The following is a 24455-nucleotide window of genomic DNA, read 5'->3' as shown; positions in this document are numbered from 1 at the left end:
TTTAAGATTTTTTTTCTATTTTTGTGACAAGGAGATTAAATCTCATCCAAAAGTGTTAAATGCCACGCCTTGCTGCCTACTCTTATAAATAATACTGTTTTCCTAACTGCTTTTTTATTACCGAAATCAAACGCCACGAACGCATCGAACTGTAGGGAAATGCAACATCTGGATCAAATAACAAACACCTGCAACTAATAGCATATTTATGACACACACCGACTGGTAACGGACTGGTAATAATATCCCCGTTTCTGGCAGAATGCACCCAGCCACCGTAAGGGGTCCAGGCTTGTGTCGCGCTTGAGCTTTTCTGCCGTCGTTTATGGCGTGTTCGGTGCAGAGATACCTGACGCCACTGCCTCCAAAACACTACACAACAGTAAGCTCACACCCTGTTCGTTAATAATACCGTGCCGTTCCGGGTGTTGGAACGATTAGAAGAGACCATACCGGCCTTACCGGAGAGATTGTTCGGCGGAACGACTTGCATGCAAACGGTGACACACTTTTATCGTTATTAATATTTTCGTTTTATGAAAAACGGAACCCCGTTCGTCGCTTTGTTCGACCGGCGGTAATTCGGACACAAAGAGGGGATAAAGAATTTAAATGTAAACAACACACTGAGTGGGGTTAAGCCGTTGACTGAAATCGATTCAAATTTGAATGGACTTTTTGTCTGTGGACAAGCTCCCACGGTCACATGATGTAGCAGTACCGCTAATCACAGCGTATCGGTTCTTAACGGCGCATTGAATTCCTTTCAGCTGATCAACCAAGCTCTAACAAGAACGGTATGCGATTGATTCATACATGTAACACATTTTGGGAGGTTTCGTTCGATTGTTAGGAACATATTTTAAAGCAAAACGAATAGTAAATATTACCATTAGTCAAATGTTTAAAATACTCAACTGTTGTATATGACATATTTAAAAATAAAGAACACATGTTGTAGGTAGATGACAAAACTTATCCACTTAATTAAATAGTTGATATCCATGGCATTAAATTCAAGTTCTTTAAACATTATACTAGATATTTAATTCGAGTATTCGACATTAACGAACAAAACGCTCCAAAAATGCTTATGCTAAAACCAAGAAAGGAGGAAGATCAAAATGGAAATTTAAATTTTTTTTTCTACGTTCCTACTTTGCATTTTAGGTGCTTCATAAAGTTTCAAAACAATAAAAGTTAGTTAGATTTTTGGTGATAAAATTAAATTGTTATTTTTTAAATAAACGTTTCAGGCAAAGTTGATCAATAAAATATTCTTCAAAAGCCTTACAGTTTCAAGCACTTAAGCCAAGACCTCCTCCAGTCAGTAGTAGCAGAAATAGCAGAAATTAAATATTCCTAGAATATCTAATAGGATTAAAAACTTTATCGAAAAAATAACTCCCTCTTCTTGTACACCTTTTATCGATTGGCAATCTTATCGATTTTTGAAACGCCCCATTCCAATTCCCCTACGATTGCGTGCATTATCGAAACACTATCAAAGCAAAACTTTCTATGCCCTAATACATCATCATATGGTTTCGTGTGCCGACACCCGCAGGGAACTTTATGCACAGTCATTTTTATTTTAGTTTTGTTTCACCTTCCCTTTTCACTGTAGCTCCTCGGTTTCCAATTCCCTCTACTGTTTCCTCACAACACATGGAACACGTTGATTCAAATATTTACCCTTGAACTTTCAACGGCACGGTAGTACGCGTCCTGAATAGCAACCACGAATAAACGGTTCATGCAAAAAAGGGATATTTATGCGGTTCTGTGAGTCAAAGCCCGCGTAGCATAGCTCTAGTGCTGTTGCAAAACCGAACGAAATGACACTTTCAATGCCACCAAGGTGGATAACGGACGAGTAGATGGAGTTGCTTGTTTTTTTTTCTCTCGCTTCCTTCTGTACCGTTTACTGCAGATCCGGAACCACTTGCCATCGACCCGATACCGGTACCCGATCAAGCAGGTGATTGGGTAAAACAAAAAGAAAAAATTAAAACACATACACAACATCAGCAACGCGCCATCTTAAGAAGATAAGCAAGTTTCGTTGGCCCTTGCAGCAACTCGTAGCAGCTGTTTGCCTCGAACGAGTCATTAGCAGCACCTCTGTTTTGCACGGCATTTTTTTTCCTCCATTTTTACACCGTCTGTTTCGCGTTTTGTAGTACTACGCATGATGAAAGCGTCACCAATACTAACCCAAAACGTCAATGAACGGAAATGTCAACGAACGTCAAGCCGTGCGACATTGACATTGACAGTTAGTAGACAACCGAGAGAAGAAAAGGACACCGCTTTGTTGAAAAGGATAGTGTGAAACAAAAATCAATGTTGTTGAATCGATCCAAACTTTCAGTGCAATAAACGCGTTTTTCAATGAACGTGTAGCTGGCCAGCTTGGGGCTATTCGAATAAGCGACAAAACCCCACACGAAATGGTTTACAGTCCACGTACGGTTGATTCGAAATCGAGCACGATCATGCTCACCGTATCGTCTGTGCCTTTCGTCATATCTGCTTTTACTCCTCCACCAAAGCACTGACGAGTAGCGAGTGAAAGTAGCCCAATTATTAATAATGCACCGTGGACATCCTCCATGGACAGTGGCATGGTGTGTCGCATAGTAGCACGTTGTGGGACACGTTCCACGCGACTCATAAACGCGTCCGAAAGAGAAAGGACCACCACCATCATGGGTAGTCACGTGAATCGATATCACGTCCAGGTGTTTAAGCACAAACGAACGCCTTGAAGAAACATCCCTTTGGACACGTGCTCGGGGTTGAGTTTATTTTTACGAACACTGTCACTTTAAGTTGTGACCACTTTGCACCATGTACCGACCAGATTTGAAATGGAATGACTACACCCAAACAGTCTCAGTAGTTATTACTTACTACAATAATATTGATAATTCATTTAGCAACAGTCTTACAGATGTTATTTTTCCAAATGAAATATGTGTAAGAGACATTTCGTTGAAATCTTTGCAACGGTATTCTCAAGGTGGTTAATAGCAATCGCCGTCACACGACTGTTTTGTCAATACGCTATACTTCTGGAGCATGTTTTCCACGGACGACCATGGTCGATATGGTAACGACCTTCAACCATCAACGCCTCCAAACTACGACTCAAATTCAATTGTTCCACATCTACCACGCTAAGGTTTCTATTTTGTGACAATTTTTCTTCCACATTTGAAGCTTTATGAAGCAGTGCGTTAAGCACCATGTGATGGTTGGCTAATTGTTGTACATTTTATATCTATTTGTATATAAACAAACAACCAATAAAGGCGGATTAAACCCCAAGCAGCTAGTGTGTTTCATCCAGAGATGGTCATAATGACACGTGTGAACTATTGGAAGGGAATGTCCATTATTCCCCACCGACTTAAATCAGCGTCCCGAAACAAAGATACGCAGACACAAAGGGAGCGGCAAAAATGCACCCGAGCCAAAACGTGTCCAGTGCTCATGCAAATTAAGTACAACTTCTCACAACTCGATCGTTTATTAGTCACAATCGCACAAGTCACTTGCAGGCGTTATGTGAACACCAAGCCGGTTCGACTGTGTAGTGCAACGGTCAGCATTCATTCGTGTGAATAAATAATCGATCAAATAGCATTTCTAGCAGACGTAGCTCATTTAAGATGGCGAATTAGAAGTTCAGAAGTTCAAAATCAAAATACTATTCAGTTGACTGATCTCTTCACCTCGAACACTATTCCTTTATGGGGTATTTTCGTGTCATTAGTTTTCCTTTCTAAGCTCCAATGTTTTCCGATTAAGCGTAACTTTAATTCGATTCGATCCATAAGTAGAGAAGAAATAAAAAGATCCATCATTAAAATTAACGGTCAATCTACTAAACACGGCCACAATCAAACACTGTCGAGCAATTAACGCCATCGACATTTGAACGCACGCACGACGACCTCCAGCGGCAAAGCGGTTAACCACGTCTAAAACCCCCTTCCCATCCAAGCGTTGCGACGCACGCACAACTTCCAACTGCATCGGAACCGTAAGCGCATCGGACCGCATGTAATTGCACGCACAATTACAACCGATGACTCTGATTAGATGCCGAAAGAAAGATGAAAGAAGAAGGTAATGCGCGCGGTTACTCCCTAGGGTGGGGAAGAATTTGTTAAACATGGATGGGAATTTTGTAGCGCAAAAAGGCACTCTTACCACCCATGAGAAGCGGCCGTTGTTTTTTTTCCTAGAATGCAAGCTAACCTTGGACTAGTGGAGTTTTTTATCTGCACACACCGAGAAGCAAACGCATCCATTTTGCAATTTGCAGTTGGCGCCATTCCTCGTCGATCACGTGGTTTCGTAGCTTCGCGTCAGCTGACGGGTGTGCACTCGCAACAAAACCAGCGACTTTTCGATGCGTTAGCTCATTAGCGCAATTGTTCACTAGCATTTGCTGACCGTGAACCACGAGAAGATGCATCTTGGACACGATCGAACGAAGCGTTCATACTAAAGGAAGAGTACATCCAGTGTTTTGAATGTAAAATTAATTTGAATTGTTTGAGTTTGAGGCAAAGAATGGTCGAAAGAAAACGAGGTTCGTGCTCGTTTACTGCCAGCAACTCCCCCCAACGAGCTGTAACCGTGTCGAAGGAGGTTAAGGTACCTCACCCCTCATATACATCGACAGGTGAAAGGACGGATGGGAGCCAACATAAATGGGTGTTTAGTAAAGATTATGCGTACGGTGTAATGAGTGCCCGCAGTTCTTGGGCACAGTTTTTTAAAGCGTAGTAGCACCGACTACCCCAACACCTTAAAGTCCCATTCCGGCAGCTGTTTCGGGCTGGGTTCACTTAGTACCGGTACGAAAACCATCAACCCATTACTTAGCAATAGCACTTTCGGCACGAATCGTCTTCACCGGCGTCAGACAGTTTGGAGGTCTGTGGGTCAATTTTTCAAATCGCTTAATTTCGAGGTCAGCGCACAAGCGGAGCACGGAATATCACATTTTTATTTAATGCTACGGATGTGCGTATGACTCTGGTTGGCTTTTCTTTTCCGTGCGTTGAAAAGAGAAGTCAAGCAACATCGAAGAAAGTGGTTGGCAAGAAGAGAACGGTTGAACCATAACCATATGTGCGTCACGGTGATTTAAAATGGTTTTATACTGCAAATTAGTAAATTTACTGGCACCGGCAAAAAACTTTGCTTCCAAAACTAGGATAGCACATCACATCTAACCGCATTGTACGATAATGGAACTAACCTTTCCGAATGATTTATCATACCGAAACGCTTGCCAATTATTCGATCGAATCGTTCCAGAGCTGGGCCGCCAGCAATCGATCAGAATAAATGGTCTGAAGCGCGCAGGTGATGGTCAAATACAATCGATTTTTTTTCGCTCCTCACCACATCACCCCATGCAAACATATAAAAGTGTCAACTCAATCCAAAATAGATCACCGTACGCAATTTGCTGCCGCGTATCGATGGACAATCGATGACATTGACGCTTCGGTCACATTCCAATCGTTCACTGTGTGCGCCTGCTAATGCGACTCTTTCGCGGTCCGAAAGGTCTCATGAATCATCACATAATGCCGCGACCGTTACAAACTGTCACCGGGACAAATAGACATGGTGCATCATACCGTCTTCTTTACAGTTCGTTCGCGTGCCCCAATCTGTGTGAAACATTACATCGGAATGGTGGATTTTTGCAAGTAGAGCTGTGGACTCGGTTTACTACGAGTGCACTGAACGCTTCGATGTTGCATGTCGTCTAATTAGTTCTGCATGCCATCCGATCCCCGCTGTACGCGCCTGGGCTTGATTGGATTGGATTGAAAGCTTCCGGTGTGTCCTATCAGGTGCTTTTGCATTACACAACCGATCACACAAAACAACAACTTCCCAGCCCATGTGATCACACTCCAGAACCTTCTGATCGTGCTCAAGTTACCAAGCCCAGTGAAGCGTCAAATAACTCGATCGTGCTGACACAGTGTACGATCAATCAGTTACGATCACTTTCGTACGACACTTTTGTGCAACACTCGGGTTCGATCGCGGCTCATAATTGGGTTTGGGATGTTTGCTGTTTGCTGGGGTAATGCATAATGATCGTTTACCTCAGCAAATCGTGTAGATCGAACAGTCATTGCAATACACATTCCGCCAGCTACGGTGTCTTTGTGCTGAACGTCGTAAGCTGATCGTCTTACCTACAAAGAAAATGGGGGAGAAGCAAATAAAAATATGGATTAGTATTCAAAAAGTCATATTTGGATTGTAAAATGTGGCTTATATTTAATTAATCTTTGATGATTCAATAAAATGAAGCAACAACTTTAGTTGGTTTGGTGGATGTTGAATAACTAACGTTATGAATATATATGAAGCAAATTATTATGGTTTTTAATTCCGTAGCGAAACTTTTAATTAAAATTAAATGTAATTAGTGCCTTTGTAGAACCAATGAAAATGTTTTCGTTAATTCATGGATCGCTGATTTTTTTTTGTCATCCTGACCTTGGCTAAATGGAACGAATGTTGCAGAACGAATACCATGAGACGAAATAGGCGATGACATACTACACACATTTATTCATCCAACCTGTTTAGAGTGACTATTTCCTCTTACAAGTGCATTTCTTGTATTGATCTTCAAACTGTATTTTCAAACATGAAATACATGCCGCATAAAAAAAAACAAACCCTTTCTAGCACATCTGTGTAACGGATCTCTGTTTGGCTAAGATTGACAACCTAGCATATCCGGTCAAATCCGGTCTCAATCAAAGGAGCGGTTCTCTCGCTCAATACCCACACCAATCAGCCTCAATCGGGCACAGTTTGACAAACCGACACTTAGCATCAAATTGCGTTAGCAAATAACGGCTCGATCGAAACGACCTTGCAGAACCAGATGTGCAAAGCATGTTCAACCCCGTCCCAATGCATCATTACTGCTGAATAGCTGAATTAACCCACAAGTGATGATGGTGAAGCCCGTCGGTTCCTAAACCGGAAATGAAGACCGAACTGGTCGGACGCTAAAAATAGTGTTCGCAACTCCTTTATTCCCAGTATGTGAGTTGACCGAGTGCTACTACCATCAAGCAATCGCAACATGAAATTAGGAAGTTAACAAATGCGTACGAAGCGTGACATGAAGACGCTCGACGTGGGATCTGTCTGTTGCGGGAGCATGTTGTTTGATAAGAGAAAATTAGGTAATAACCGTAAACGGGTGTACACACGACTATTGGGATCGCTACCGTAAGATGGGTGGTGATCGTTGCGTAGTGATCTTTATGTTTACTTGAAGACGACGATCTGGTCTGGACAAGGAGCTCCAAAAAAGATACAAACTATGATGAACATATTAATATTATATAAATACATTGCAACATCGAAATTCTCCCACCAGTTACTACTATTACACGACACTTTCTATAGATTTTCATTATGATCATTACGTTCACTCAGTACACTAAGTACACACTTTGTCTACAAAACTCCCATCGCCTAACCTCATCATGCTGCTTCCAAATAAACATTGGTTGATGCAATAAGGGAGGAATCTACAAAATCTCATCTGAAAATAATAAGATTATCAGCGATAATGTCGGGGTAGCATTATTGTGGCACTCGACCGATTAAGAGAAAAAAAAGCAACATGGAAGTAGTGTACGATCGCGTAGAGAGTTATGACGTGTTGGAGATATTTCTCACGCGATCACCACTTGCTAGATGGACCTGAGCCTGAGCACCTCTGAATATCTTTGTCGTGAACATCTCCATTTATAATCGGATCCTAAACTCCTTACTCCAAACTCCTCTATGGGAGTATCTGCTTGAGTATGCTTGAGTTAAGATCGGATGCAACTCATCTCATACCTACTATGGATCACAAAGAAATATTGAGTTGAATACTTATTCAGGAATTTCACATTTTGGCATTAAACAAGTTTGAGTTTTCTAAGACCACAGAAAAAACCCCTTTTAGTGGGAAATTTTTGTACACTAATTCGCTTTTAATTAACCCACATTTGCTTTCGGTTCTTCTTCACAGACACACCATTTCCCATCGGGACTTTATCCGATGTGTTAGAATTTTCCTCCTACCATAACAAAAACAAACCAACAGAGTAACTTCGGTTAACGGATCGCTTTATGTAGCAGACTTTCACTCGCAGCGTTTGATTCCGTTAGGTTGCACCGTGTGCACGTGGTACACGAACAGGTCTGCACAATTGCAATTGAATCAACGGAGTAGCAAACGATTGCTTCATCCACATTCCGTCTCCGTCGCGCTATTCTGAGTTTTGTTTTCATACAATCACTAGACTCACGTCTATGCCCGTACCGTACAGACACCCGTCACTCACTAACCCGCTAGGCTGGTGCACACACTTCGAGTACGATGATTGCAGCTGTGCAACTGGCCAGCTCCAAAGAACTGCATTCGTTCAGTCTACCACACCGGCTAGGTTTCTTACCGTTTTTCACACAAACACACTTGTGTTACGATCGGCGGTGACGAGAGAGGTGGATAGGGAAGTTCTTTATGATCACGCTACCCTGCCAAAGGTGTGCATAGACAGATAAAACCACTCATGGATCAATGGAAAGATCGAAGCAAAACACACACGGCGGTGCGCGCGTGTGCTTTGTCGGGCGTGGAAAACTAAACAGGAAACGAACACGCGCGGTCTGCCCGGTTGAAAACCACTAAGCCACTGGCTAAAACTACTACTGGAGAAGGTGTTTACTAAAAGCCGCACGGCACGGGCATGGTTGGTTATGTGATGGCTGCGGTTCTTTTCCATTGCTTGCTGGCCGCGGTTCGTTGAACCAGCCCCCAAAAACGTAGTTAAACGATGAATAGTAGTAGCCCAATGTTTAGCACATTTGCCAGCACCCTTGGGTGAATGGCGGAAGAAATTCTTTCAAGCACTAACGTCGGTAACGAGACAGCCTTTGGAGTCCTATTAGACACGGCGGTTTGCCTCTTTCGTGTGGTTACAAAAAACCAGTCACATGGATTTAATGAAGCGATCGAACCAATTTCGGTGTACACCGGTAATGGGTTTACGTTTTGCTGAATAAAAGTAATTTCCATTTCTATGCGTCTGCATTGCCCTGAAGGGAATGAATTATTCAACATTTGTGGACATAATTATTATTCTGAGTGCTTTTATAATTATACCGGTACAACATCTGTCAACATTGTACAAAACTCAAGAAGAGAACTTTATCAAATTTATGTATGAAGTAGTTAAAATTCCAACTGAACAGAAAGGAAGACCCGATATACGCTCAAAAATATTGGAAAGGAACTCTCCAAAGAAAATATGATTTCATTTGTTACAAGATCTAATCACTGTTTTGGTTCATATCATCACGGAACGATGAGAATCACGATACGTTATCACTATGGAATGGAGAAAATAATTTTCATGGTCACTATCAAAACTCTATAATAGTCCCTTGTTTGTCCAATGCATTCGAGAAGGTTATCCGGCAACCTTCCAATTTGGTCAATTCCACTTAACATTGATCAACTAAACACTAATCTATCGCAGGTACCTTACAATGAATACATATCGAACTTATCACAGCATTGGCACGTTTTGCACGAATTTCTAACACGGCACGCTCCAATCAATTGTCCACAAGACCACACTGTTGGACATCGCTGTATGTCCACGACTGCAACGATGTAACACACACTCGTCCTCACCAAGGTGCCCTAATCTTCCCGGGCTTTCGATGTTACTCATAGTTCGCTTGTGCCTCTTATCAGACCTCCCTCATTCGCTCGTTCACCTCTCTGTCTCCTATGCTAGATGCGAGTACTGATACCGACACCGGCGCTCAATTGGACTTTTGGAGAGCTCTATCGCTAGCAACCGCCACCGTACCCTATATGTTCACCCTCACATACTGTTGCTTGCTTATCAGTGAGATAATTTTTGAAGTGCACCAACCTCCAAACCACTCATCGCCATTGAGAGAACGCATATGACGCAAGAAAATGATCATGATTCTACGCAGACATTACACGAAATCACGGCAGATGACATACACCCCACGTCGACCACCTGATGTGGTAGGCAATTCGTTGTATGTCCAATGGTACGAAGTTTTGGACCACCCACAACTGGTCGTCCTCTTGACCCAGCTCACAGGGTCTACAAAATTCGACCACCGAATGAATACACCTTCGTTACGCATTCGACACCTTAACCTGCTTCTCGTGCGGAAAGAATACATCTGATACTAACTACTGACTAAAATGAAGTAGAGAAAACCGGACCAGGGGACCTACGGTAGCACTAGACACGGGAGAAAAATATCCCGCAGACATGCAATCGTACTTGATTATGCGGGAGATAACCCGTCGTCCGACAGATTCAATCGCTAGCCTAGCTTTCCCAGGTTTTGTTTTGGGCCATCTGTCAGAAAATGATTAATTCATAACCCTACGGGTGAGGGTTCACCCTCCGTGAGAACACTAGTGGCATGGCAAATCAACACCTAGCGCCAACATGGACCAAACTTGACCAACAAAAAGCAATGCTTGTACAGTAGAAAAAAATTTACGATATGACATAAAAATCATGTTTTTAGGACCATCTGCATTACAAATTTATGTTATTATCTGGATGGACTACTGGAACTTACTATGCTGCAATCATTGGATTCGCACAAATAATGACTGATACTTCCTCGTAAAATATGTTTTTCGTACAAAAAGTGTCAATAATCGGACAAAGTGTTATAATCAAATGATCCCCTTTAGGAAAAATAATTTAAATGTGTATGAGTTCTTAAAATTAATAATTACCCAAGAGTTTTATCTCTCCAACTAATGCCCGCCGTCTAAAACTTCTAGAGGAGATATAAATTAATTAATTTAATTTTATGTTTCATAAATCTTGCCTGACTCTCACACGCTTCCTGTCGAAACGGCTGAAGTCTATCCAAATTCCTGCACGGAAACGTTCCCCACTGAATTGTTTGTCTTTGCAACACAAGAACACCAACCGCGCAAATGATCGTTCCTCCCTTCTCTACTGCACCACCTTAGAAATGCCTGATACAATCCCTATGATGAGAATATTTTGACAGCTATAGCAACTTGTGCGGGTGGATGAGAATTCTTACAGCGCACACGCTCCCTTGTCGAACGTACCCTTTGTTCGGTGCCTTTACATCCCCCAGAACAGTTTCCCAACTGTTCCCCGAGAACATCGAACCCAAAAAACTAATACACCCCGACAAACGATTCATGAGCATGAAGCAACCGCCGCGAACTGAAACTCCATGCCACTTCCGAACAACAGCGAACAAGTGACACAAAGCGGTAAAAATGGTAGGCCTCACGCCTTCACGTGCCATTTTCAAACATTCCTGAACAGCGAGTTGCGCTGGGGCGAATGGCGCTGGGAAAACTGTTTCTGCACAGTTCAAGGGTACAGCGATGGATACGGCGTCGGTGAGGCTTGCCCGCAGCCACAAGCTTTGCGACACTGTTTGCCAACCGCCCAGTTTTGCACATCGACGGTATCGATGGAATTATTAAGATACGGCGACGTGCTGCGCTTGTTTTGGGGCGAGCGAGCGCTCGCGCGCGCACTTGCGGTGTGATTATGAAACAAGCACGCGCAACGACTGGAACTGTTGAGTTAAAGCTAGCCGCCATCGATCGTGTAGAATGCAGTGCGCGGAAAATCCAACGGGAAACGACGATGTCCAGCGATGCTTGGGTTCCTTGCCAACGTACCGTGGGCTGGCAAAAATGTGATATGACCTGAATTTGTCGCCGCTCCACTCTGGTGGAAACAGTTTACGTGTAGAGACGATGATCGCTGTGTCCCAGCGATAGCGTTCCAAGCTTCAAGCGTGGAAAAAGTAGATCAGTTTTCCTGGTTGTGCTGGTTCTGGTTTTGTGCAAAGTTTACAGGGAACCGGTTCCTAGACCCAGGGGCTATGTTGTAGAAGAGTTTCTTTCTACAAGTTAGTGTCTAGCCGAGTTAAGTCTTCTTAATCGAGATATTTAATTTTTGTTTCGTAATGATTTTGTGCTATTTTCCTGGCTTTGCTTTGCTTAAAAATCAGTATTATTTTAGTAAATAATAGAAATAATTATAAAATTTTCACTAACATAGAAACTTTCTTTTATACTATTACTATTAGAAATCTGTTTCTTCTTTACCACCAGACTCCGTTGGGCAGAATTCTCAAATACCTCAACGCTCACTTACAATGCAATCCGGAAATTGCAACTTTAATGTCTGCGGATGAGCTAAACTTCCCCATCACCGTATGGTTAGATCCTTATGCATCATGCCAGCACGCAAAACCATTCATGGCTACGGAGAAAGAGGATGACGTGAACGACAATTGGTTAGACGCAATCCTGCTCCAAATAATTATTACTCTATACCGGCTTGACATTGGAACCGTTTGCTGACGTTATAAAGCAACTTCTTACAACCGTCACAAGCTTAATAGTGAGGAACATAAATGCTTTCTTTTTCTCTTTCTTCTCACTAAAATAGGTCACTAAAGCTTTATGGAATGGTTTCGACTAACAGTTGCGACATAGTTTCTTGGAAGTATTGGTCAAGTTTTCTTTCTTTCTTTTGTGTTTCCGGTGAGTTGCCAAGTGAGGAAAGATGTAATGAAATATGTTTATGATTTAAAGCTTTCTTTATATTTATTTTAAGCTTTTTTGGCGTTTAATTCATTTAGTGTTTGAAGTGATTGATTAAAATGTCAAGTACAACGAGTTATTAAATGTTTCATAACTTGAAAATTCAAGAAAGGGAAAGCAAAAATATTTTTACACCCAAAAAAATCATATTACTAAGGTGTTAAATCGTCACCAGGGCAAAAAAGGCTGTTAACAACCCATCGTTTGTCGTGCTAAATGTCTTCCCGAGTCGTTCACACATTGTCCGATGCTTAGCTGCAGTTGAATGATGCAACCAAATGTTGCCTGATGCTATGCTGCGTCATGCAAAACCTTTCGTTACATACGGCACATTACATGGCTACCGTATCGGCAGTACAATAGTGTTTCTTATTGCCAACTAAAGCTTGTTTTTTTTGTTGTTCCCTTGTACTATCATCATCATCGTATGAATGCACTATCCTGTTTCCCAAAATTGAAGCTACCCCATTAGTGTTGTCGGTACACGATACAAAAATGACCACATGCTACATGCAGCATTTTGCTTTCCGATTTTTCTATACGAACGTAACAGGACGGACCAAAAAAAAAGAAAAGCCATATAGTAATAAAAAGGAAAACATTAATTACACAAAAATCAACACGACGGAAAAACGACGGCTTGATCGATTGTATGAAGAGCTTAGCGGTGCTATTTGTCACATATGAAAACGCGAGAAAGGCGGAAACACGATCTCTATGGTGCTGGATGAATGTAAAAATGAAAGTCGATTTTTTGGCTGTTACAGGCGAGAAAATTTATCACGCGTTTATTAATTATGATTGTATTATATTTTGCTATCTATTCAAAGGTGATCATTCCTATGCCTTTGGAAACTTTCAAATATAGGGTTCGTCGCCTTAGATAGTGATGTTGTCCCAAGTCTTTTAACTGCAACGTCGAAACATTCAGTTTTTATTTCATTCCATGATGTTAGGAGTTAAAAATTCCTTATTTCTTGCCAGTAAAACAGTTGCAGTAGGATGCTTGTCGGTGAAAAATCGTGTTATGTCTTAATGATCGCGAAAGAAAATTTAAGCAGCGTGTACATTGCCGCTTCCATCTTGCTAAAGACATCGTCTTGCCTAACGAGCATAGTTCTCCACGAACCCCCCAAACTCACAAACACACCTAGAAGAAGCATTGTGCCACCAACAAGCTTGTTTTCAGTTGACAGACAGACAGATCTTGGTTAATCTCTTGCTTGAGGGAACACTGCCCCCGGCACGCGTTTAATCGTAGCGAAACCAATTTGCTTACCCAATTCCCATTTCGTTGTTGCCGTGCCCAACTGTTTGGACGTTATTGTGAGGTAGTAGAAGTACTGAGCAAACATAAGAAAATAATTGAAACAACTATTTATAACATTTCCATTACGATCTGAACAGATTAACTTTCATGTACTTAGACAATGGTTTCAATTTTCATTTACCTTTTTTTGCTTGCGATCTGGTAGTAGTGGCCATTTATTATGGAACCATTTTGTACACACCTCGATTGTCGATTTCTTGCATGCAAATGCATCTACCAGTTTGACACATATCGCCCATTATCCGAACAGACAATAGGAATAGAAAAACGAAAATCGTTCCACTTAGTTTAATAGTAGACAATTCGTTCACCTGTCCGCCCCTTAAAACAATTTCTAATTACCAAACTTCATTCATGAATTAAAGTAAAAGTGAATCTATGACTAAAAAAACTGGCGCACACTAAACACACTTTCGGGGGCCTAACCAACCTCAACAAGCGGCACATTCCAGCACAGTAAGGGATCTGCAAAATTGGGACATTTTCATACAAGCTTCGTGACGGAAGTATTAACACGAACGCCAAAGTCCTGTATGACCCGTAACACAGCGAAGAAGGACATTCGCTTTGTTCGAGTTTGTTCTCAATTTCCATCCTCACAATCAATACCGGGCACGAACGATAGCGCGCGGGTAAGGCCATGTGACAGACATGATGGAATGGTAATTTCCACCCACCAACAAGACGCCCCCAAAAAAAAAATAGGGGCAACAAAAAACGAGAAGCACATTCGAATGCAACACGCAAACGCGATAAACGCGATGACATGACGCCTTCTCCGAGCGAAAACATTCCACTGGCGTGGGTTGAATGCTTGTGCAAAAAGCACACTGCACAGAAGGTTTGATTATTTCATCATTTTGCTGAAAAATTCACTTGACATGCGCTCGTTGCTTAGGTTAAATGGTATCTCAAAAAAAAAAAACCTTTACCCTCCCCCACAGTACGACCCAGATCTAAAAGCTTTAATGTGCTTCCACAAGTTGCGTGCTGTTGTACGGGGAGGAGGATGTTACACAAAAAAAAAACGATGCTTTTTATGTGTTGCTGTACGTTTATCCACAAGAACTTGTGCGGTGTTACGTACCGTGTGCATTCGGTGAAGGTCTTTCCAAGCAAAAAGGATTTCCTAATGCTCCACTAAAGTCCAACGAATCGTAGCGGGAGGTGCACCATATCGCAAGCAAACCTTTTAAAAGGGGAGATGCCCTTCGATCGCCATTGTACATTCACCAGTCAAATTCTCTTGCTACAAAAAACCACAAAAAAAACAATTCTTCGATACGATCAAAAAACGAACAATGCTGCAACGAACACACAAATGAAAAAATGAAGTTATATTTGGCAAATGATGGATGCGCTTTTGTGAAGAAAAACTGCCAACTGACCGACAGGTCCGTTTTGTTCGTAAAAAAAGAAAAAAAAGTATCCATTCTACAGGACGTTACAATTCACGTTCGTCCCACTATCAGCAACCCACAAAAAAGGTAACTTGTACTTTTCTTTTAAACACCCCGTTTTGGACACAGGAAGGTGCTATCGGGCGGGACGTGCTTCGCACAACTTCGATAACAACACCACACACCAATCAAGCAAAATTAACCCTAATCACGGTCAGAAGATCTAGTCACGCATTACTCCTGCGTAACAGGGCAGGTGTTGTGCGCTTCCATTCTATCGCATTCTTTTGGGCGAATTAGCACTCGACGTGGTGCTAAAAGCAAACGATTAAAACTATCGGTTTCGAAACACACACACTCACACACACTTTTCAACGCAACAGATACAACACGTGCTGCTGCTACAGCAACATGGCGGTACGGTGCAAAAAATTCTGCTGTCCAACACTTCGTTGCCATCTTACGCAACGTGTTACAGTACAAAGGATGGGAATCTTTGTGCACAAATGCTGCCTTATATCGATATCAATAAAGGAAAAACCATGAACACATACTTCGTACATAAGTGATGTGACACCAATCGCCTGAAGGGGCGTCCACACTTACGCAATCGCAAATTTGTGCAAAAATGTCCCGTTCACTTCCCGTTTCGCAATAAGCCTGTGCGCGCACAACCATTTCAGCTCATCTCGGCGATGTTCTCTGTCGCGTTTGTGTATGTATGCGCAACATTCCTAATGTCATCTAAGCGCGTACCAAGTAGCAAAGCGAATGAAGATATCTCTCGGACACGCGGGAGACACAGTACCACCGTACCAACGATCCAACGAAGGTATCAGTATACGACCTTCGGATCTTTGGAGTCCGGGTGACAATGATCGTTCTAAATTGGACCGAATTATACTCAATCGAGCTGGTAGAAGCGACCCGGCCCTAGTATATAACCTCTACTGATAGCGATCGGGTGCGGTTACTTGCGCCAAGATGTCCATCCGCACCGGACGGATACGCGTGTGTCTCTTACCGTCATCAGTGACCGTACTGTTGGCACTGTTACTACCGGCAACTCCAACATCCGTGGCCTACCAGTGCTTCTGTGGTGTTCGGCGTGCACAGAACGAAACCATCTATCCGGACATACCGATCGAACCGGGCGAATGGCCCTGGCACACACTCATCTACTATTGGTCCGGATCGCGACTTGATCCACCGGCCAAAATCTGTGAGGGAGCACTCATCGATGAGCGCTTTGTGTTGGCCGCAGCTCACTGTTTGACCGTACGTGGAAGTACCGACGGTGAGCTACTTCCAGCCGAACAACTCGTAGTCCATGTCGGAGTCGTATCGGTGCAGCAGGATAATGAGCGATCGAGACGGTTCCAGGTACGCAACGTTACCGTGGAGGACGAATCAGATTTAGCGCTGATCGAACTACAAGTAAGTGAACCTCGCACGGTCCCGAAACTGATACCAGATGTAAGCCTCTCCAGTGAGGAAGGTAGTGGCGAAGAAGTACAACAAGAGCTGCTGCCAACGGTGGACAGTGGCTGGAAACCCATCCCCGTCTGTCTGGTTGATGCGCTCGATCTGACCTCACTGTACGGGACGGAAATGTACATACTCAACCAAAGCCAACGAAACCGGCTCGGCGGTTACGAACCGGTACGTCTAGTGCTGGACGAATTCCTGCTATGCTCCGGATCTACGCTCGCCATGAAGTCACGGTCCATCAATGGTACGACCGTTTCCTTCACCATCAAAGGTAAGAGTCAACCGTGTGCTCTAGCTACCGTCCCGAAGCATCTGTCCGGAACTCCGTGTTTGCTCTGCATTTTAGATCTCAACCTACCCAGCAACGATCGGGGGACGGCACTCTACTTCAAGCATCAGGGCACGTGGAGCCTGCTCGGTTTTACCGTGTCCCGGGCGACCCGTCAATGGACGCCCGGGTCCGTCTGTCTGCCGAACGACATCATTTCCTTCGATTGTCTCTATCCGGCACTGGACTGGGTGATGGAAAACTTTGCCGACACCAACAGCTAAGCGAATGCGGTGAATCGGTGCACGGTGGTGTTCATCCATTGTGTCGTTAAAGGGGCATCGCAGCGTACCCTTTCGGCCCCGTCCATTCGGTGAAACAATAAATAATGATTGTGTCCATACAACCGCGTCTGGAAGGTATTTTGATGGCCGGGCAAAAGATCTTCCGTCCCACTTGTAGCACTTCCGATCCGGGGTAACTATTTGGGGTGGAATTTCTCAACAGAAAACCCTCGCTAGGAAAGGGTCAGCCTTTCTTGATCGTGACAGGTTTGGTACGTTGGAAACCAGTACGAGTTTTCGCGTTTGTTTGTTCCGTTTTCCGAATTGTATTGTCTTCAAAGCGGAAATGCAAATTTCTCTTTCAATTATTTGACCGTCCGTCGGTTTCCCGTTGTTCGTTTTTCGAAGCGAATTTTTCGGACGTCACAGTGAGTTTTCGGTGCGAGGCAGCAACTGTTTGCTCGTATGACTAGGTGAAACCTTGGTAGGGAATTTAAATCTACCTTCTATTGGCACCGGTGGAACTATTATTTTCATTAAAGACAATTCAGCTTAAGAGGTGTATGATCGAGAAAGTAAAGATTGCAGTGTTTTTAGTAAGTTGCTTTGTTTCGCACGATCAAGTAGGGGAAGATATTATTTGCGAAATTGCTCGATTTATGCTTTTTTCCAGAATGGAACAAAACAAAAGCTCGCTTTAAGTATTATCGAAGCGATTGTTGTTGGTTTTTATTTTTGGTCTTTTTTAATGATCGTAAACTTTAACCACCATCACCAACAAGCCAAAAACAAACCCGGAAGACAAGTAAATACGCCCCTGCTCAAGTGGTGTCATAAACCATCGATAATCGGCAAACGCAGACGACCCTTCAGTGATTCGAATGCGCCACAGTCACTAACTGGTTTCCTTTCCTTTTCTATACCCATCATCATCAGAACCCAGTAGAACAAAGCGCAAACAGACGTACCACCGGATGTAGTAAAGCTACCTAAAGTTGGCTTACGAATGGTGCGGGCGGAAAAACAGAACTCCAAATTATGTTTTAGCAAAGTTTGTCCAGCACGGCATGGAATGTGCGAAGATAACGCACGAACCTTTACAGTACGGTAGAACGGCATAACGCACTTGTTGGACTTCTTATCGATGAGTGAGAACATTTGCAGCACGGGCAGAAAGGTGGTTGTGTTCTTATGTGTTTTTTGCCTGGGTGCTTGCTTCCGTGAAGTTTTATCTCTACCCATATCGCGCAGACTTATTGACTCAGTCGGATGTCATGATCGGTTTTTTTGTTTTTTCCCCTCACAATGCTTATCGCACGTTATCGAACGATATGCACTTTGCGTCATAAATGTATGGTTTTTTTTCGCTCCACTTCTTAATGCGTTTCCTGATGGATTTCCCACCGGAGCATTAATGACAGTAAAATAAATCAACCATATAAAAACAAAACCATCAAGAAGCATTCGGTCTGGTTCGATGTCTTCTCTTCGCTGGTGGTGGTAGATTCGTTTTTTTCTGTTGTTTGTTTGGATTCATTTTCCACTACATCTTCTCCACTTCCTGGACAGACTTTATGCGCCCAACCGTTACGTCGTTGCTGTGACTCATCAAATGGTTCATATCGTCTATCTTGCTATCTACGGCCTCTCAACCTTCCGCGTTTGTTTCTGGTTGCTGTTTGCTGCTTTTTTGTTTTATCTTCCCCCCCCCCCCCCCCCCGTAAGTTTAACCCACCCAAAATGCTTTCGCTCTCTTTGATGCTTCTTGCTGAATTTTGCACACACATTCATCATCTCGTAACAATTTTAAGTCTTGCGGACAAAAAAAAACAGCACACAAATGTACTGCTATAATGTTTGGTTTGATGAATGTGATGCGCACGGAACGATCTGACGCAAATAAAGAGAGAAAAAACAGACTTAAAACGAACGTGTTACGGTTCGATGCGCCAAGCGCGGTAAACTGTAGAAGGCAATTAAAAAGTACTAGAAAGAAACATTATATTTGTTCTCATCAAAATGACAAAGAAATGATGCATTTGCTTTGTAGACGCTTTTGGCATTTAAAACATGCCTTCTAACACGTTTGCTGTCTGGCTAATAATGATCATGGATTTAATATTTCTCGCAAAAAAGGTTGACTCATGGGACAACAATTCTTAGAAGGGTTTAAAACTTAATAGACATAATTCGACAGCGAAGCTCAAAGCTGTGATTTAAATCATTATGAGCTAACAATTTTAGATTTCTAATCCCGAAATGGAGGGTGAATTAAATAAAAACTAATCGCATCCTTCTTGGAAGAGAGAATAGAGAAAAAAAAATTATTGACCCTGCTCCTTAATTATTCGGAAATCGGTTCGGAATTTAAAGTTTGTTCAGAATTCTTTTTTTTTTATAATTCACTTTACACACATACGAACATAGAATTCACATTTGCTTACTGGCTGAACACGTATCTTCCATTCAATTTCATATTAATGAGCAATTTTCACTCAACAATAAATCAACATTTATGGCACAATCAATACAGTGCGCTGCATTGCAAATCTTACCATAAAAGGGGAAGAAACGAAAAATGCCTTTTAGGTTTATGGCCTTCGTGAAACACATAACTAGTATTTCACTAGAGGACAGATAAATTAAGGGCCAAGTGAATGATTTTAAACATACACCATCCAAAACATGTGAAAATGTCCTTGAGAATTGTCAAGATCGTAAGAGCCCAAAATAAAGCAATACCAAAACAATGTATTATGGTTGTTGTGATTCAAGTTCAATTCAAAGACAAATAATAACTTATGTTTTCTGTTAAAAACTTACCGAAATCTTTTGCTCTTCGATATCGTCAAGTCACAGTTTGATGCAATACCGTAGGTTCGTCACTTGCAAATTTTGCCGCTCGCTGAAGTCTATTGATCAAACTATTGCTAGGAGAATAATTTCATGAAATCTGTACACCCTAGAAAGACTACTACTTCTTATGCACGGAACACACATACACTTTTGAAGGTTTGCTTCTGTTTTTGATTTGAATTGTATCTTAACACCTATTTGCTACCCTAAAATACCAAGAAGAAAAAAAATATATAAATTACAATGGAATGCAAATCCTCTTTACACACTTATAAAATATATTTTTCTATGCACGAACGGTTGAAACTTTCGTAGCTGTCGATCAAAACAACGCGCTGCAGCATTTGTAAAAGTCACCACTACTATCATACGAGAGCCGCTACAACACTGTAGGTTTTCATTTCATTTTATGATCATTCATGACGGTTCTGTCATCAACCACAGAGACCTCGACCATGCACAGATGCTCTGTCGCGTGATGTTTCGTTTTGTTTTACGCTAACTTCCTCAACAGAACAAGAGACTTGAGCGGGCGAGAAAACATTAAAAAATACTCCGCAAGATGAAACGTCATAAAACAGGGTTTGTTAAGTTATGAAAATGCTCTCACTCAAACACCGATCGCAGGATAATCTAGCAAAACACACAACTGAACACGCACACAAACACATAACTACAAACATCCGTGTAACGCACTGTTTAGCATAAAGGTAGCTTTAAATGGCACATACACCATCAAAAAACCCTAGCGATCGCGATCTTGCACGAAATCAATTGATCGCATAGATTTCTCCGTTTTGTTTTTTGCTCGTTGCGTCCTGTACGCTACAACTGCACGATTTTCAACCACAATGATGGAACAGCATCTTGTAGCAACACACGCAAATGTGACCAGCGACCGAATAAAGCCAACGGAGATGATTCACGAGCGGGGTTTGTTTGTGTTGCCAGCGAGTCACGAAACCATCGACGCATTGTTCATGAGATTTTTATATTAAAGATCACTTTCAAAACGATCGTACTACTGTTGTTATTGTCGTTGTCGTAGTCGTCCGAAGAAAAAAAACGTCATCGAAATGTCATCAATGGGCAAGGGGTTGACATAAACAGATTCCCCAGAGAGTCACAATTGCCATTGGCGATGTCGTGGTGGTGGTTCGTCGTCGTCATAGTCACCGTTTTGGGTGAAACATACTGGAGAACGCACACTACTATCGCGCTGGCTGAGACATACGCAACAACACAACACTTGTGATACACCTCATCCGATGGGGAATGCCGTTTTGGCGCATTGGATTATTCAGGAGGGATGCGAGATTTTACTGCCAATGTGCTTCCTTCTTTCACCAGTTTCAACTTTGCTCAATGTCAAACAGCTTTAGCAATTGTTTTGTTTTCTGTGACAACTTATTTACACTGCGTTTAAAAGTGTTGTAGTATTTTGGGAATGAATAGCAAACTGTTCACATGTCTCTGAGTTTCACTTTTTTTTCGCAACTAAAACGAAGAACCTTCACCGCGACAGTAAAACCGTTCCGAGCTTTAGCAAAAGCATAGAAATGATTCGTTTTGGCATCGAATGTGTCCTATTTTGCTAGGCAACGCAACGTTACAAAATCTCACGCAGGCACAACATAACACGAAACAAACACACGACATACGAACCCGTAGCACTACTAAACTAGCTCTGACGCGACCACTACCGACGTACGTCCGTCTTTCTAGGTGGCAAAGTATCGAATGAATCCGCACTGAATGAATTGACACAAGTGCAGCAAATGCGTGAGCCGCTCCGTACGGAATATGGGAGAGGTTCCGCGTGGTTTTCTCTTGCGCTCAGGCATGTCAAACTCACGTGGAACGGAAATTGAACGTTAGTGTATTTGTTTTTTTTCGGTAGTCAATTTGATACTTAGGATGTACTAAGGGGTGGTCCGGTGATTTATGAGATAATCATAAACCGGGTATCAAATCCCATGCAGACCGGCCTCCCGTAGCAAGACAGGACGAGATTAAATATAAAATATTAAATATAAATATAAAGTTTTCTTAAATGTAAATTAAATGGATGTGCAAATCTTCAGTCCTTCTAAAATTAACAGGGTTGTGCCATAATGTACGTTTTGTTATTACATATTGTATCTTAACGGAAACGAGGAAAGACAAGCTAAAAACCCATTGAAACGTTAAAGTTGTAAACTGTACTGTATAATATCATTTAACACTCAAAATATTTGTTTTCCTACTGTTAATATAATATTTTTTCATTAGTATTAGTGTAAAATAAAATCGGGGCGGCCTGGTGGTGCATGTGAAAAACGGCGCCCGTCCACACGGCAGAACCGGGTTCAAATCCCATCCGGACCGTCCCCCCGTAGTATGGATTGACTATCCTGCTACGTGGTAAAATAAGTCTTGATACGGTCAGGTCGTTCTAACCGAGCAAAAAAAAAATAGTGTAAAATGGCTCCAGCTACTTCCTACTAAAACACCCAAGTTTGACATACCTGTTATTAGTGCACTTTGCCATAAAGAGAGAAAGAGTGAGCACTATTTCTTCCAAACTTCAAGGAGAGGAAAAACTTTGCCGATTTTATGTTGGTGAGCTTTTATGCTGGAGAGCGCGTGTATACATCGCTGGAGATCAGCATAAAATAAGTAATGAGAACAGCTAGCAAACAAGAAGAATCGAAATCAATAATTTGGCGGCGTCAAGAAAGAAGAAATAAGGAGCATTAGATAAAGTACAAATATTGTAAATACATAAACGACTAATTTAATGTTTTTTATACAACTAAAATTATAATTTGTAAAGATTGACTGTTCCACAGAGCAAGATTAACATTTTCCCTAATAAACCCTAGGATATGATATCGAATCTAGAACATTCCTCCTTGCTTTTGTTGCACTTATATATCAAGGAAAAAAGTGTTGTTAACTGTCGGACATGTTAAGCATACAAACTTATCGTGTGCTGAAATACACACTATCAAGATTTGAAAAAACACCAACGATTTCGCACATTTCTCTCAGCTCGATCTTCACCAGGTAGGCCACATTTGTGCAAACCCATTCTTCTTATTAGTTCACTCATTATCCACTTTCGATCGAATGGGGTAGAAGGAGAAGCAGATTATTTTTGCTTGTTTACTCAAACCACCACCTTCGCCAAAACCGAGAAGAGTTTGCTTCTCTCGCATTTCATCCCACCACCCTTTGGTTTTGGCTGGAAAAGCCAGCAGCGATACTATGTTTTCCCTCCGAATTCGTTTCACTTTTTCCCGCTACATTGCCTCCCACCAGAGAGAGTTAGTTTGGTGTGGAGCCAGCCACAACTGATTCGGATGCATCGTCTTCAAGCCGATCAAGGCACAACTGACCCGATTTAACTTCGCCGGTCAACTCGTTAAATGAATGCGCAAGCATTAAACACATAAAAGCCGGTGGTTGAGCGAGTGCTAGGAGAAGGTGCCTAACCAGAAACACAACCGAATTCCTTTCAGAAGCAGCCAGCAGCTGCATAGGGAAGGAGGTGTGATTAGGGGAGATGATATGAAGAGGATCAACAATTAAGATGCAACCGCATGACTTGCAGCTACCGGTCGGGAAAACGGAGGACGGTATTTTTTTGTTGGTTTTGGGAGGCACACGGTCGAAACAGGAAGGAACAAATGTTTCATTCATGACGTAAGTAAAAGTACGAATTTTCACCCAAAAGCTCAACCAGGAAACGGCGCGGTTGTGGAAACATTCGAAATTCAGATGCTCGCCCCAATAAGCAGGGGCCGGCTCGAATGCTCATGCGCACATATGGTTTGAACTTGTAAAGTTGTAAACATTAATTGTCCTCTGCCGTTGGCGTGTGTGTTTCCGTATGTTTTAGCCGTTTTCGATATTTGTGACCGTGCGCCATGAAGAAGATGAACCAATAAAATTGATCTGCCTCGGTGAGTCCATTTGGTCCATGCTCACTTTCGATTCCTAAATGTTGGATTATATACTTGACATACACACACATTCACACGTGTAATTCACGTGGTGAAGTTGAGCTACTTTTTTTAACAGCCTTTCGTCACATCTC

General features: G+C 42.2%; 2 protein-coding genes across 4 annotated transcripts in view; one reads left to right on the top strand and one right to left on the bottom strand.

Annotated features, from left to right (window-relative positions):
* The window catches only part of LOC125761395 (mucin-5AC), a 36780-nt gene extending 14612 nt beyond the window's left edge, over window positions 1-22168 (bottom strand). For 2 of the 3 annotated variants that reach the window (XM_049422479.1, XM_049422481.1), the window contains exons 1-2: window positions 22040-22168; window positions 20342-20580 (exon numbers count right to left, since the gene is read on the bottom strand). The gene's annotated coding sequence lies outside the window, so the exon portion shown is untranslated. Of the gene's footprint in view, window positions 1-6149; window positions 6243-20341; window positions 20581-22039 lie in introns of all 3 variants that reach the window. The other variant, XM_049422480.1, reaches the window with a different exon arrangement.
* Window positions 16427-17640, top strand: LOC125761405 (serine protease 27-like). Its single transcript, XM_049422496.1, has 2 exons — window positions 16427-17237; window positions 17313-17640. The coding sequence occupies exons 1-2, from the start codon at window positions 16460-16462 to the stop codon at window positions 17516-17518; spliced, it is 984 nt and encodes a 327-aa protein (XP_049278453.1). The 5' UTR covers window positions 16427-16459; the 3' UTR covers window positions 17519-17640.
* Window positions 22169-24455: the final 2287 nt, after the last annotated feature.

The sequence above is a fragment of the Anopheles funestus genome, chromosome 2RL, assembly GCF_943734845.2.
Source record: "Anopheles funestus chromosome 2RL, idAnoFuneDA-416_04, whole genome shotgun sequence".
Lineage (NCBI taxonomy): Eukaryota > Metazoa > Arthropoda > Insecta > Diptera > Culicidae > Anopheles > Anopheles funestus.
The sequence above is the reverse complement of the archived record's forward strand: the minus strand, read 5'-3'. Positions and strand labels throughout refer to the sequence as shown.

Bases quoted from the DNA above. Each gene is read 5' to 3' on its own strand.
- LOC125761405 (XM_049422496.1), top strand. From the start codon at position 16,460: ATGTCCATCCGCACCGGACGGATACGCGTGTGTCTCTTACCGTCATCA. The intron at 17,238-17,312 runs GTAAGAGTCAAC...TCTGCATTTTAG, and splicing joins CGTTTCCTTCACCATCAAAG to ATCTCAACCTACCCAGCAAC.